The sequence below is a fragment of the Phocoena sinus genome, chromosome 7 (genome assembly GCF_008692025.1).
Source record: "Phocoena sinus isolate mPhoSin1 chromosome 7, mPhoSin1.pri, whole genome shotgun sequence".
Taxonomy (NCBI): domain Eukaryota; kingdom Metazoa; phylum Chordata; class Mammalia; order Artiodactyla; family Phocoenidae; genus Phocoena; species Phocoena sinus.
The window spans coordinates 79,454,905-79,470,556 of NC_045769.1; the positions used below are offsets into that span (position 1 = coordinate 79,454,905).

The 15,652-nt window shown below is 34.8% G+C and overlaps 1 protein-coding gene across 3 annotated transcripts in view; it reads left to right on the plus strand.

Moving 5' to 3' along the window:
- The window catches only part of STAM2 (signal transducing adaptor molecule 2), a 51,559-nt gene extending 38,436 nt beyond the window's left edge, over positions 1-13,123 (plus strand). The window contains exons 9-14 of one of the 3 annotated variants that reach the window (XM_032637886.1): positions 859-941; positions 1,076-1,163; positions 2,144-2,198; positions 6,039-6,192; positions 8,830-8,999; positions 10,481-13,123. In XM_032637886.1, coding sequence (XP_032493777.1) covers positions 859-941; positions 1,076-1,163; positions 2,144-2,198; positions 6,039-6,192; positions 8,830-8,999; positions 10,481-10,712 — 782 coding nt within the window. In that variant the 3' untranslated portion in view covers positions 10,713-13,123. Of the gene's footprint in view, positions 1-858; positions 942-1,075; positions 1,164-2,143; positions 2,199-6,038; positions 6,193-7,596; positions 7,800-8,829; positions 9,000-10,480 lie in introns of those variants that run through there. The other 2 variants (XM_032637887.1, XM_032637888.1) reach the window with 2 other exon arrangements.
- Positions 13,124-15,652: the final 2,529 nt, after the last annotated feature.

The following is a 15,652-nucleotide window of genomic DNA, read 5'->3' on the forward strand; positions in this document are numbered from 1 at the left end:
ATCCTATACTATGGTGATTTCCCCTTGGCATAGGCTAGAGAGATTGAGCTGCAGTTTTAAAAGGAAAAAATATTTGGGGTTTTCAGTAAGTCCTCATGTTATGCTGAGCTCTGCTCCTTAGGGCATATTTGAAAGTTAGCCAAATATTTGAAATAACTGTTGGGACTTATAAGTTCTTTGGTTATATAAATTTTGATTATAATTTTTTTTACTAAGATTTACTTTATTAAAATATAGTACATTATAGCAGTACTCCAGTGAGCATTTAAATAGTTTTTTGTATATGTATGTTTGTAAGTTATTTTTCAGCCTTCTTTTTCCTAGGAAAAGTTTGTGTTTTGTGTTGCTTTAACCGTTATCAAAGTTAGGTTGAAATCAAGTCTATTTTTTTGTACATATAGAAAATAATTTTTTATAGCAAGGAAAGAGTGTAGAAGGAGTTCATAGATTTAACTCTGAAATTAGCTAATTAGATAATACTCTGTCTACTCTCTCATATATATATATTCACCCTAGTGATAACACTCAGTTCTCAGGAAAGTGTCTGTAATGACAGTTCCCATGAATTGCTTACTTGTTCCTCTATAATGTAAGTTCCATCAGGGCAGGGATTCTTATCTGCTTTATTCATTGGTGTATTTCCAATGCCTAGAACAATGCCTGGCACGTAGTAAGGGCTAAATAAATGGTTGTGGCATGAATGAGTGAACATACGTAATAATTTATATTGATTATGAAATGTGATGATTATTTAAAGGGTTTCCATTTTCTTATGGATAATCACAGGCTACTTATAAATTAATGACTAAAATACCAAAGTAAATACTAAGGAACTTAAAGTTTACTTTGTTTCCATAGCAGCTGTGGACAAATTGAATGTAATTGATGATGAAGAGGAGGAAATTAAGAAATCAGAGCCTGAGCCTGTTTATATAGATGAGGTAGGATCCTTCTTTTGTTTAATGGTTAAACTGTTGAGACTTAAAATGTATTATCCTTGAGAACACTTGGAAAGAGTAATTTTTATTATCATTGAAATTAAAACTCTTTGTAAAGTGTCCTGTTACTTTTTTAGGATAAGATGGATAGAGCCCTGCAAGTACTGCAGAGTATAGATCCAACAGATTCAAAACCAGACTCCCAAGACCTCTTGGACTTAGAAGGTGAATATTAGGGATTAATGTCATTTAATGTTTTAGCTATTTATAATGTCTTAAATTTCTTCTGCCTTGGGTTGCTTCCAGAGTTTAGAAATCTCTGGTGGGAAATAGACTGGTGTAGTAAATGAGTAAACATATTACTTAGAAGATGTTGCTATAAAACTGCCTATCCTGTCCAGTGAAGAAGTCTTTGCTTTTCTGTAATATCACTAGTGAAATTTGCAGTCCAAAAAAGAACAGAATTAGAAATAACAGCATATTAATTGAGTCAAAATGTTCAAAATTCTTATTCCTTTTAATTCTCTTGTGTCATAATTTTAAATGTCAAAATTATACATGATCTGTGTTAACTTTGTAATGCAGTTATTTGATGCATGCTGATGTGTCTTTTTAGTCTCTAAGAAATCTGAAACAATTAAAACAAATGTCTTTATGCCTTTTTTAATCCATTGGGAGAAAAATCTCTGTGATAAATGGATAAATGTTATTAAATTTTTTTATGGAAGAAAGCCTGGTTATGAATATATAATACTGTGCTATTGTATCAGTGTTTACATTTGGAGATATATAAAATGTTTTATTTTGAAATGGCTTAAATAAATGAAAAATGTTCATATCTAATCTGTACTTAATTACATATTTTATACACTGTGACTCAAATTCCTTTTATTTTAGCTAATAATAGTTTTCTAGGTATTTTTAAGATTTTTGAGGTAACTCCAAATTTCAGTCTGCAAACTTAGTACTTCCAGAGAACATGGTGGGATTTCTGTTCTGATTTTGACTTTGCCTTGGTCACATGATATTAATGTTGGTGCTGAATAGTATTAAATTTGGTCTTTTATAGTCCCTTCTCTAGCATAAACTTAATTCTCTTTGTATTTTGCATGGTGTTGCATATGGTGCTCTGTTGTTCAAAATTGTTGAAATTGACTTAAACTGGTTTTTAGTTTCAAGATTTTAAAATATTTTTGTATTTACAGATATCTGCCAACGGATGGGTCCAATGATAGATGAAAAACTTGAAGAGATCGATAGGTGAGATTCTTCATGCAGGAAATAACAAATATGGTTTTCCTAAGTTTACTTGTTTTTGGCAGAACTTTAAGCTAGGGAGTTTTTGTGGAACTGTTCCAATCTTTTGAAATTGTTTCTCAGTTTCCAAAACTCTTACAAACTAATAGCAGAATGGTACTTTTGATTTTGGTGCAGTTTTTTTCATGGCAATATATTACATGCAGAATGATAGACTCCAGCTCTTACAGTGCCAGTCTTCCTTTTCCTACTTGGGCTGGAGTTGAGAGATAATGAGTTGTGAAGAATAAAGCACAAAAATGGGAATAGGGATCTTAGGCAAGCATTGTTTTGTTATATAATGAGAAGTAGTATTTGTAAAACTTTCAAATGAAATTTCCTATGTGTTTGTGACTCTAAATCCAGTGTATATACCTTCTGTTCTCATTTTTTGTTCCCTGTATTTCTGTATCTCTGTTGTCCTTTTAATTTCATTATCCCATCTAGTCTTACACTTCCTTAGAAATAGTAGCACTGAAAGACAGGCTGTCAGGGTTTTGAACTTTTAACTTAGTTTTGCTCCTTCTCTTATTCCTCAGAGCTTTCTGTCTGAAGTCAGAGGGGGCAGCCATAGTGAACAGCAGACAAGGAAGAAGGCTTTAGTGTTCCACCATCCTCCCTTTCTGTTTACTGAACTTGTGTACAAAACAGCACAAGAACAGGAACTACTTTACTTCTTATCTGCCTTTACCAGAGAAGAGTAGTAGCAGCAAGATTTTTTCTAGTCACTGAAGATTATAATCTTTGTTCCCTGAGACTTTTTTTTGGTAAATTTGTTGTATTTTCTACAGAAATGAAAAATAAATTCCTGTCGCAGTAAATGAAATGATGGTAGCAGTTTCATCACATTTTATTGGTCTTATTTTGGAGAAAGCATTGAATATCTACCTATACATCTGTTACTTTGGTTTCATTGAAGGCATGTTAATGGTCAGTGAATAATCAAATGGGAAAGATTAAAAAGAAAGATAGTATTATCTTAGGTGTGGTTAGGGGTGCAATTATTATAAACCTTTCTGGAGCCTAAACATAGTCTATATCTTTTAACCCAGCAATACTAAATACATAGGGATATATGCAAAGATTTACCTCTTAGAGTGTTCTTCACAGTGTTATTTATAACAAACTTGAAAGTAACTAAAAATCTCTTTTTTTTCCCCTTAATTTTTATTTATTTATTTTTGGCTGCATTGGGTCTTTGTTGCTGTGTGCGGACTTTCTCTAGTAGCAGTGAGCGGGGGCTACTCTTTGTTGCAGTGCTCAGGCTTCTCATTGCGGTGGCTTCTCTTGTTGCAGACCACGGGCTCTAGGCACGCGGGCTTCGGTAGTTGTGGCTCACGGACTCTAGAGCGCAGACTCAGTAGTTGTGGCACAGGGGCTTAGTTGCTCCGCGGCATGTGGGATCTTCCGGGACCAGGGCTCGAACCTGTATCCCCTGCATTGGAGGTGGATTCTTAACCACTGCACCACCAGGGAAGCTCTAAAATGTCTTTCAATGTGAAATTGGTTTAAAAAGTATTCTACATCCATACATTCTACAATAAAAAGCATTACCACTGATAAATATCTATTGACATGGAAAGATGTCATGCTATATAATGAAAAAATCCCCAAAGATATGACAGTATAATTTTATTTTTGTTGATAAAAAAGAATATCTTCAGAGAAAAAGGTCTAGAACAATTAAAAATTAGAGTGATATTTTCTGATACGAGTTAATTTTTTGAGTGAAAGCTCACCTGTTAACCAGTTCTCTCTTCAATTTCAGTTCCTGAATGGGCCAGCTGGCATTTTCCATTCCATGCCCACTAACTGCAGATGCATCTCCTGTTCTGGAAAATGCTTGCTGTTCTGCAACAAATTTTTATTGACTATTTACCTTTGTCAAACATTCAGAGATGAATAAAATATTGCTTCTTCCCTTGAATGGATCATTGTCAGTTTGTTTTTCCTTAAAAGAAAAACAACTTTACTGTCAGAATTTAAAATTTTACATTTCATTTCTGTCATTGTACAGAATGAAATTTGGTAGCATTTATTACACTAGGAAATTATATTGTGTAAACAATATAAATTAACCCCAAAAAAGTGTACATAGAGTTATTGAAGAGAGATCCATAGCTTGAACTTTTAACTATGTTCCAGGCTGTTCTAACGTTCTTTCCTTCTACCTTCCGAAAACCGTTTTCTACCACCTTAATCAAATTACCCTCTTCATTCTTCCCTTGTGTACCCTTCTCGTTCCTTTCACTTGCCTTAATTCACACTGTCCCACTGACCTGACTTAGTCTTCCTTTTTTTGCTTGGCCTCTCCATCCTTCCTCAGGTGCCAGCTTAAGTCCCAGCTTCTCCCTAAAGCCTTTTCAGTCAAATTAATCCCGTCCTCTAAACTCTTCTGTTCCCTACCTATTTCATTTAATTTTGCATTCAAATGTATGCTGTCTTACATCATTTGCTATTTTTCAGGTACTTAGCCTTGTCTCCCTAGTAAGTTGCAGTCTTTCTGAAGGAGAGGACCACACCTTCTGCCTAATTTCTCTGTCCCAGGATAGTGCTGGGCACAGTTTAGTAAAAATTTGTTTCTTTGGTATTATGTCTCAAATCCTGGAAGGTGATCTCAAATGTGCTCAGTCATCCTGCCCTTCTATGTTCTTCTGGTATTCATCAGTATACTGGGTTATGTGGACCAATTGCCTATGGTTACTTCTTAGTCACAAATTTGTCAGCATGGACACTAATTTCTGAAGCTTCCTGTATGATTTATAACTGGTATTTCTGAAAATAGAGTTTGACCTCCTTTATACAGTCACATGCAAGAGAGGAAACAGCACTTTTTGTTTGTTTGAGACATAACAGTCTCTGATAGAGGAAAGGTGACAAGTCCTGACAGGACTCAATCCAGGTCATGTATTTGGGAGCCCTGTGTCTGGCTGCCTGTGTTTGCCTCTTGTCTCTCGAGTCTCTCTGTGTACATATTTAAAAAGCTACATTTAATAAACAGACTTGTGGGTGCTTTAGGCCAGATAAAGTGGCCGTTCAACTTTTATGAACTTGTCAGTTGCAAAGGGAGTTCTTTATTACTCCCAGGGTAACAGGCAAAACTGTACCAAGTCAAAAGGATTTGCATTGGAGTTCCTTGGGCAGATTTGAAGATGCAAATTTGAAAATGTTCTTATTTGGACCTGGTTTCACTCACTTTTTCGGAAGAAACCAGCAAACAAGCAGTAGAGACTAGTTCATTATATTGTTTTCATTTGCATTTTCAAGGATAATTATTCTTTTTTTTTTTTTTTTTAGTTAATCCTTTCATGAGTATGAGCAAATGAAAATGTGTGTGATTTTGTTTGTGAATGTACTTTTATCTCAGTCATATTGTATTTCATAGCAGGCTCTGGGCCTTGCCTGAGGACTTTCTTCTACTAAGATTTTTTTAATTAAGGCTTGGACTCTTCCTAAATTTAGAAATTACTCTTCTTTGTAATTGAATTTCCAACAGAGACCTGTAACATAAGAAACAACATTCTCCTAGCACCAAAATTATGAATTGATTGCATTTTATGAGGTGTGGAAAGGAGTTCCCCTAATATTATGAAGTCATATCAGCCTAGACATTACATGAATTAAATAATTCCTCCTCCCATTTTCCCTTTTTGAATATACTTTCATATATATAAAGAACCTTTTAAAATATGAGTAGAAAATGTGGTAAATTTTAAAAAATAATTTATGTTGCTAAAAATTTTAAATATGCTTAAAATGCTTAAAAACTTTGAAGAGTATTAAAGTGCTTCCCTTCTATGTTAGGAAGCATTCAGAATTATCTGAGTTGAATGTAAAAGTCTTAGAAGCTCTGGAACTATATAACAAGTTGATGAATGAAGCACCAGTATATTCAGTCTATTCAAAGATCCATCATCCAGCACATTACCCACCTTCATCAGCTGGAGTTCCAATGCAGGTGAGCATTTTTGAGAACATTTTTCAAAATTTAAGAAAAGTTTTAAATTTAAAAAAAGAAAGCTTTAAAGCATAGTATTAAAATTTCTATGGTCTATGAATAACATTATAAAATTCATCTTTGTCAAAAAATGTTGGCTAAACAATTAGTGTTCACCAGGACAATTACAAAGACACTGATACTTCACAAATACATTTTAGATCATTTATAACATAATGAAGAGACCATTAAATATATGAGGGGAGTTCTGTTCTTCATAAGCTTTTGTAAATATAAAGCATAAATCCTTTATGTAACTGTAAATCCTTTTTGTAAGTATAAAGTATAAATCCTTTGATTTAGGACAGTGCCTGGCATGTCACAAGTTCTACAGATGAGGTACTGATGCTGTTCCTGTTGCTCAGCAAGCAAAATTTAACATTTCTTTTAAATTTCTGTTAAGATTTCTTTGACTTACATGATTATTAAAAGGCTTCATTAAAGAACTCATTTTGTTCTTAGATCATGCTTTATATTTTCTTAGATGCACAACTTAAATTGTGCATGCATAACATATATGATGCAGGCATATAGATGCAGGTTCCATGAGCCATTCATGAACACCATCTTTTCCAGAACTTTACACCTTTTCTGTGTTTCCCAGCTGAACTGAATATTTATATTTACCAATATCCATTATTCTGAAACCTTTTTGAAATTTCAGCCAGTTAGTGGTTGAATTCAGAATGAGTTTGGATGAACAAATTTCATATTAATTTACAAAAACTGGTATGTAAACGAGTGTGTGAAGGAGACACCAAGGAGAAAAGATAGAATATGGATGCATAATCTAGATGACTTGACACAACATAATTGTTAAGTAAAAAAAAACGAATAGTTACCATGGTAACTCACATCAGACAAGATGCATTTATCAAATATGCCATGCCCTGAACTTTTGAAAATGATGAAAGAGTCATTACATATGAGGATAGAAAGAATTTCTGGGTGCAAAAGACAGCTGGAGTTTATTCAATATTGCTTCTGTTTTCAAAGAGTTATCTGCTAAAAAAAAAAAAAGAGTTATCTGCTGCTGCTATGAACATGGAACAAAAAGAAATGTTTGCGCCATTGCGTTATGGGGCTGTGTGTTGTATTTCTTTGTGTGTCTGGAAAGGGTTATTTATTATTCCTATGTCAGGTTTTTCTGTTTAGTTGCATACTATTTACAGTCTGTGTTTCGCTAAGCATAACTCATTTCTTTAAAAAGCTAGCTTTCTGTCTAGTTTGATTCTTCACATGATGCTATCTGTACTATTCGTGCGTAACAGCATTTGAAATATTCAAAGTTCCTATTCTAATTTGAAAAAAAAAGTTCGTACTAAAAAAAGTTAGCGTAACACACCATTAATTGCATCTGTGAAGGCCACTCAGGAATCCTAACCTGCAGAAGAGGTCCGCTTCCACCATCTCAGCCTGTGGTCAGTGGGCTGTTATGTGTCTGCTAAGGAGGTAATATGATTGTACTTATTAATGTCATAGTTGATTTGGCATTTCTAGCACTCTAAATTTTCATGTCATTGGTCTTTGCTTTAAAAATAGCTTACTTTAAAACTTATGGTTACCAAGGGGGAAGGGGTGGGGGGGGAGGGATAAACTGGGAGATAGGGATTGACAAATACACACTACTATATATAAAATAGATAACTAATAAGAACCTACTGTATAGCACAGGGAACTCTACTTAAAACTCTGTAATGAAGAAAAAAAAAAAAAAAAGAAAAAAAAACTCTGTAATGACCTATATGGGAATAGAATCTAAAAACAGGTGGATATATGTATATGTATAACTGATTCACTTTGCTGTACAGCAGAAACTAACACAACATTGTAAAGCAACTATACTCCAATAAAAATTAATTTTTAAAATGAGCTCAGTTTAAAACTGGAGCGATTGATATTTATTAAACGTGCATCGTTTTGATGCTGTATTTGGTAAGCAGATGGTAGATCCTGTATGTTACCCTGGAAATTAAGTAGGGCACATATAAATATTCACAGAGACTTAGACCTTTACTATTTCTTAAGAGTACATCTCCTTTACCCATAGTTCTTCTTTCCTTTTGTCCTATCTGTCCTGCAGGCAGGATGAAGGAGGCATTGGCAGAGAGGGCCTGCACTCTGCCTTGATACCATTTATTCTTCAACTTGCTCTTTTAAGTTTCATTCTTAAGAAGTTGAATAAGTCACCTGAGATGGGGGTGAAGAAGGTCATCTCTCTGATGGTAACTTGAAGTGATACTGTGCTGCCCTTCAAGGGAGTATATAGTTTTCTGTGGCTCTTCATTCAGCAAGACATGTTACTTAGTAATAGGCAACCTGGGTGGATTCCAACGTGCTCCTTAAAAGTACACCACCTCCCTTCCTTTCAACCCCCTGCAAAATAAAAGAACAAGTAAATCATAAATTTCCATAGATTTGGCACTGTGATTTGGAAGCGCTCCACTTTTTATACTAAGGTGGATAGATTGGTAGAATCAGATTGCTCCCCAAAGAAGTATAACATTTTATTTCATTTAAGTCTTTTAAACTTTTAAATGTATCGCTAGGTAGTTGTTTGGGAGATCAGTGAGTCAACTTTTTCTCTTTGGTTAATAGACATATCCAGTTCAACCACATGGTGCAAACTATATGGGTCAAAGTATTCACCAAGTCACTGTTGCCCAAAGCTACAGCCTAGGACCAGATCAAATCGGTCCAGTGAGATCGCTGCCTCCAAATGTGAATTCCTCAGTGACAACACAGCCTGCTCCAACTCCATATTTAAGGTAAGTGTTTGGGAGCTGTGTTAATTTTGTAATTATATGCATTAAATTTTCACAGATTTTCAGAATGAGAATAATTAGACCCTTCTCTTTATAATAATAGTGCCCTCTTTTGCTATTGAGATGAAGTTGTAGAACTTCCCATTCAAGATCCCATGAAATCGGAATGGTGCTGTCTTAGCTTTGTTAACCATACTGAGATGGTGCCTAGACCTGGCTTATGGTCTGGGTCCCCGGGACAAAATAAAGCTAACTGTCCCTTACAGGACCCAAGCCTGTACTTGGGTCCTGTAAGGGTATACTTAGCACGGTGCTCTAATCAGCCTAGTAAAGTAGTCCCAGACATATTTTAGGAGCAGGTACTCCTAAAAATCAGAAAACTTTTGTTACTTTGACTCTTAAACAGAAGTGTGTTTGAGCTGTGGAATTTGTAGTCTAAGTTTTCATACTACCTTCTATTCTGAAAAACATGTTTAAATCTTGCCTTCTGTTAACTTTGCTTAACCACACAAAATGTTTATTCAGTACAGTCATGTGTAATGATTTGTAAGGTCTCTTCCCACTCTTAAATTCCATGTGTATAAATTTTAGACATTATCTGGAAATTAAATAAATCTGTTGATATTGGTGTTTGATTAAGTTAAAATGTAAAAATTTTGTTATCCTGGGTGACACTAGGAATTACAGAGAGAAAAATGAGTATAGACAATACTCGTTTTTGGACGAGTATAGACATTAATCCTCCTATATTGAAGCAGTGTATTTGGTGCATTTAAAAATTATATATCTTTTGAAAGATATGCTATAGTAATTACAGGAACAAATGAAAGTCCTGTGATTTGGTGTGACTTTTCAACTTAGTGGGGTTTTGGGGGTTTTGTTTTGTTTTTGTATAGTGTCAATATACAAATAGGTCAGGACTATTTTGAGGGTAGATTCAGGACACTTTGTGGATTACATGTTCTCCCTGCCTTTATTATTTTTATGTAGGGATTCAGGTTAAGCTACCCCGGGCAGCCTTGAAAGTGCCCTACCAAAGGAAAGTATAAAGAGTGGGTGAGGAATAGTGGTCTCCTCTGTGCTGATCGAGAGAAGAGGGAAGGGAGAAAATGGGCCGAGGGTGTACTTGAGCCGGGGTTTTGTTCTCATTGCAGCTGGCCAAGGACACCAGCATCAGAAATAATCTGCATCTCCTCAGAAGATTTCTAAATGTCTTCCGTGAGAGATTTTGGAGAAAACAGAATTAGATAGGCCGTATAATCCTATATTTTATTTCTTTTTGAGTACTTTCTTCTTCCCAAATATAAAAATTACATTAACAGTATTGGATAGCTGGAGTAGTTAAATCATAATCGGAATAGTAGAGGTATATAAACTTAAAGAGACGGAAAAGACATTTTTATTTTCTCATGATGATTGATCTCTGACCGTAACTTAGATAATGTAAAGTAAATATGGTTTTCTTTTTAAAATTTTGTTTGTAGTGCTGGACAAGACTCTGTTTCCAATCCTACTTACATGAATCAGAACTCTCACCTTCAATCAGCTGCTGGTGCAGCTGCTTACACGCAGCAAATGGGGATGTCTGTGGATCTGTCATCTCACCAGAGCACTACTTCCAGTTTGCCGCGGTCGGCAGGGTTTGCAGTGGCAGCTCCAGCTCATTCAGTTGCACAGCAGCAAACAGATTACCCTCAGCAGCAGCCTCTCCTTTAAAAACAAACCAAGCATTTTCTTGAAAGCCTTCCTAAGTGTACTACTTGACCATTGTGATTGTAATCTGAAAATATTAAAAGAAGAAAAAAAATTTTTCTCAGCTCAAAAGGCCCATGAATAAAGCTCAGAAACGTATTTTACTCTAACAGGCCATAAAAGGTTTTTTCAGTCCCAACTTGTTTGAGGTCAAATTTTTCATGAGAGGCAGCTTCAGGTTCCTTCCAGTTAGTTTTTTCTTACTTTCAAATCTCTCTACACAAATCTGGACAACCAGTAAGTAGCCTTATGACACTAAACAACATGACATAGGAGCGTATAAAGAAACCACCATTTACCCCTAAAATGGTAATTGGGAGAGCACTGAAACGTTTAAGTATTTTTTGTCTGCATATTTTTTTTTCAGAGTTTCCCACCCATCATTATTTTAAAAGGCAAACACGTTTTTGTGTATGCTAGCTTCCCTACATATTTCCTTTGGCTTCTTACATTGTAGTTGTGTTTGCAGTACTGTCAGTTTTGCTCTCAGTGGTGTGTTGAGTAGTAATTAGCATATAATTGTCTACGGAAGCAAGAGCACTTTGGGAGGAACAAAAATGTTTTCTGTTATTATCAGTGAAGACCATGTAAATGCAGTTGTGTGATAAAGCATTTAGCCAGTCCCCCAGTCATGCCAACAAGTGGGCTGAGGAATGCCCCACAAAACATTTCCATTCCCTGGAAAAAAACGATTTCTTTTCCTACAAGGTTCCTTGGCATTTAGAATTGCCACTAATGACCTTTTCAAGTGATTTTGGCCATTCTCTAATGAAGGTATGGTCAGTTTTTTTGTTTGTTTTGTTTTGTTTTCCTGTAGTGTGGTGTGCAGAGATGCTGCATTCCCTTTTTACAGAGTATATGTGAATTTAAGCTATGAGACGTTCCTAATAATTTGATGTGATATATATACCAAGTGTGGATGATGTGTGTTTTTATTGATGTTGTTCTTTTAAAGAGATGATTTGAATACCACTGGTATGCCAGACTGTTGAAAATTTTGCCCATTCCTTTCAAAAGTAATCCTGAGCCTGTGGAATAATAACAGGCAATGGCTTTATAGGGAAGCCATCAAGACAGTTTTCCTGAAGCCTATGTTTTAAAGTGAGTTTATAGTGCTAACAGATTCCATGTACTTTAGGAGTTCAGTAGTAAACCAATAAGGATTGTTTTCTTTCCTAAAAATTTGCACACTACTGCATCATCTGCCAACTTTTTAGATAACACAACATGCAAATACATATGCTTACAGATATATGGTATTTAGACTGGGGAAAAACAATGGACATAAGTTTTGTTTTTAAAAAGTTAACTTGTGGGAATTCTCTGGTGGTCCAGTGGTTAGGACTCGGCGCTTTCACTGCTGGGGCCCGGGTTCGATCCCTGGTTCGGGGAACTAAGATCCCGCAAGCCGCCAAAAAAAAAAAAGAAGTTAACTTGCATGGAAGCAAGATTTCTATATTGTTTTTTAAAGAAAGCCCTTAATCTTTCTACCAAGAATCCGTTTGAAGACAGTACTCTGGAAATTTTTGTCATTTATGTAGTTACAGAAATTTGATTATAAGTATGTTCTTTTTTCAAAGAAACTGTATATTAGAACAAAATAGTCTTAGGTATACTACTTGGTCTACATGTAAAGGGAAAAACAAGCAGTATTTGAAAGCCCAATTTCTGTCATTGTCTTATTTCAGGTACAAGTAACTGGAAAGAAACTTAACCTTTCATGTCTCTGTTTTGTTTTTTATCCAGTATTTTCCTTCTATGTGAATTCAATTATATACTTACAAAAAATTCTAAAATGGCACCTTACTTTTTTGGAAATGAATCTTCTATTTAAAGAAAACAAAACATAAAAAACATTTACAGAGCTGCTCTTAATAATAATTAATGTTTGCATATATATGGAAAATCTTATTTTTTCCCCAAAACAATATTTAATAAAGTTATTTTAATGTTTGTGTAAATAATTCATGTATAATTGTGATCTGAATTCTAAAAGCTTAATTCTGTATAAGTCTTTGAAGTAGAATAAATACTGCACACCCACTAAATCGGGATCTGCCATTTAAGTTCACCTAATGTAGTTTTGTAATGATGTAACATGCAACATGTATATAGTGTATATTGGCATTTAGCAGTGAAATTTTATACATCCAGAAGTTTCTTCTCCCTTTTAAATTAAAAATTATTTTTGCCATACTGTAATGAATTTTGTGTTGCAGGTTGTTGATAGTATAAAAACGTTATTGAATCTGTGTACTGAGATGATATTTTTGGTGTTAATAAGAAACACAGGGTTGTTATTTTTCTTTCTTTTTCATGATCTTATGGATTGTATTTAAGACCTGTTTATAATTAAATGTTTTCTGCCAAAGGAATTGTCTAACATCAGATTTCTACATTAGGTTCATAGGTTTATATAAAAAATAAAAATAACTTCTGCTTTTTCATATTGTATCTTGGTACATTAGAAAGAATTCCTGAAAATTTATAATAAAATTAATTTTCGCTAATGTAGGAAAAATTTCCCCTGGATGTTAAACTGTATAAAGTAGGATATGTTCTTATAGTTTGGAAAATGTATGGTCTATCAGTATTGTCTTGTAATTTGGTAATTTGTTTATAAAATTACCTGAACATTAAATAATTATAATATTTATATCAACTAGGAGTTGATACTTGACTAGGTAACAAATTTCACTGTAAATTTTTGAAGATAGTTACAGTTTCATTGTCCAAATTTTTAAGAAAATTGATTATTAGATGTTAAAAATAATTATGGCTTAAAGATTTAAAAAGCAAGTTTTTCTTAGTAAAAATTGTGTCAAGGCCCCTGACTTCTAAGAGAGGATTTATTGAATTGTCATTATGATGAGAAAGCTGAAGTTATTTTTGTAAATAATAACTTGTAAATAATATAGCACCAGTCTGTCATGCTTTGTTTCTGTCAAAAGGTATTTTTCTTATTTACTTACATCAGTTTTAGTAAGTAAAGGGAGGACTCAATTCTAGGGATTTGATTTTTTTGTTGTTAATTTGATTTATTTTTGTTTGAAGGTTAAAGATTATTTTTTTTAACGTTTATTTATTTATTTTTGGCTGCATTGGGTCTTCATTGCTGTGCTTGGACTTTCTATAGTTGTGGTGAGTGGGGGCTGCTCTTTGTTGCAGTGCGTGGGCTTCTCATTGCGGTGGCTCCTCTTGTTGCGGAGCACAGGTTCTAGGTGCGCGGGCTTCAGTAGATGTGGCGAATGGGCTTAGTTGCTCCGCGGCACGTGGGATCTTCCCAGACCAGGGCTGGAACCCGTGTCCCCTGCATTGGCAGGCGGATTCTTAACCACTGCACCACCAGGGAAGCCCCAAGATTTATTTTTTAATAAAGCTTTCTGCAGAAGAATTATTCTAATTTTACCAAGCCAAATTTGAGTTTGCATTTTTAAAAAACATTACTGTGTCAAAAAAATTAGGTTGCTTATGTAGAGTAGTGGGATGAATAGTGTCCTCCCAAAATTCACGTTCACCCAGAATGTCAGAATGTGACCTTATTTGGAAAAAGTCTGCAGATGGAATTAGGTAAGGATCTTGAGATGAGATCATCCTGGATTTAGGGTGAGCTCTAAATCCAATGACAGGTGTCCTTATAAGAAGAGAAGACACGGAGACAGCGAGCAAGTCATGTGAAGATGGAGGCATAGATCAGAATTATTCTGCCACAAGTCAAGAACTGCCTGGGGCCACCAGAGCTGAAGGAGGCAAGGAAGGATTCTTCCCTAGAGACTTCAGAGGGAACATGGCCCTGCTGACACCTTGATTTCAAATGTCTAGCCTCTAAAACTCAGAAGAAATTAATGTTTTAAGGCACTATGTTTGAGGTACTTTGTTATGGCCGCACTAGGAAACTAATGAACTTGGATAAAAGTGTACAGCAAAATCTGAATACCAAGCATTCCAAACTTTTACAAGATTGGTTAAAATTATCACAAGACTTCTGAGACAAATGTTTGTAGCCCAATAGCAATCTTTTATTATCTTTTCCAAACTATAATGAAATTGCATGGATAAATGAAACTAAGACCCCTGATAATCCCATAATCCCATTTTTAGTGATTTTTTAAAAAAAAATCTACATTTCAATTATTGCTTTCTTTATGCCAGAGGTGTTAACAAGATTGTAGCTTATGCATTTACTATTCACTCTTCTCCTCTATCTTGAGTAGTGGGTATTGAACGAAAGGAGAAATGTTCAAAGGCAAGCAGAGGAACAGAAGAAGAAACCAGAAAACTGGATTGGATATTCCCCAGAAAGGCTACTGAAGAATGGAGTTGTGTTCTTATTTTATACCATTTAATATACTAATGAGGAAAAGAAAGACTTTCCAATATCTTTACATCAAGTCAGTGACCTCTACTAATTACATGTGGTCTAGGGAGCCTGCTACCTTTAAAAAAAAATTGAGGTGAAATCATATAAAATTAGCCGTTCTGAAATGAACAATGGCATTTAGTACATTTATAGTGTGCAGCCACCACCTCCCAAAATTAGACTTTTTGTGTCTCGCTGTTTTCACTTAGTATAAAGTTTTTGAGGTGCATCTCTATATATACCATAATATATGAGGTTCATATACCACAGTTTATTCATTCATCTGTTGATGGATACTTGGGATGTTTCCACCTTTTTGCTGTTGTGAATAGTACTGCCATGGACATGCATGTACCTGTTATTTGAGTACTGATTTTCAATTCTTCTGGATCTATACATAAGAGTGGAACTATTGGGTTATGTGGTAATTCTATATTTAATTTTTTGAGGATCTGCCAAACTTCCACCAACAGTGCATGAGGGTTCCAATTTCTCTACATCCTCACTGACGTTTATTTCCTAGTTTTAAAAATTATAGCTCTCC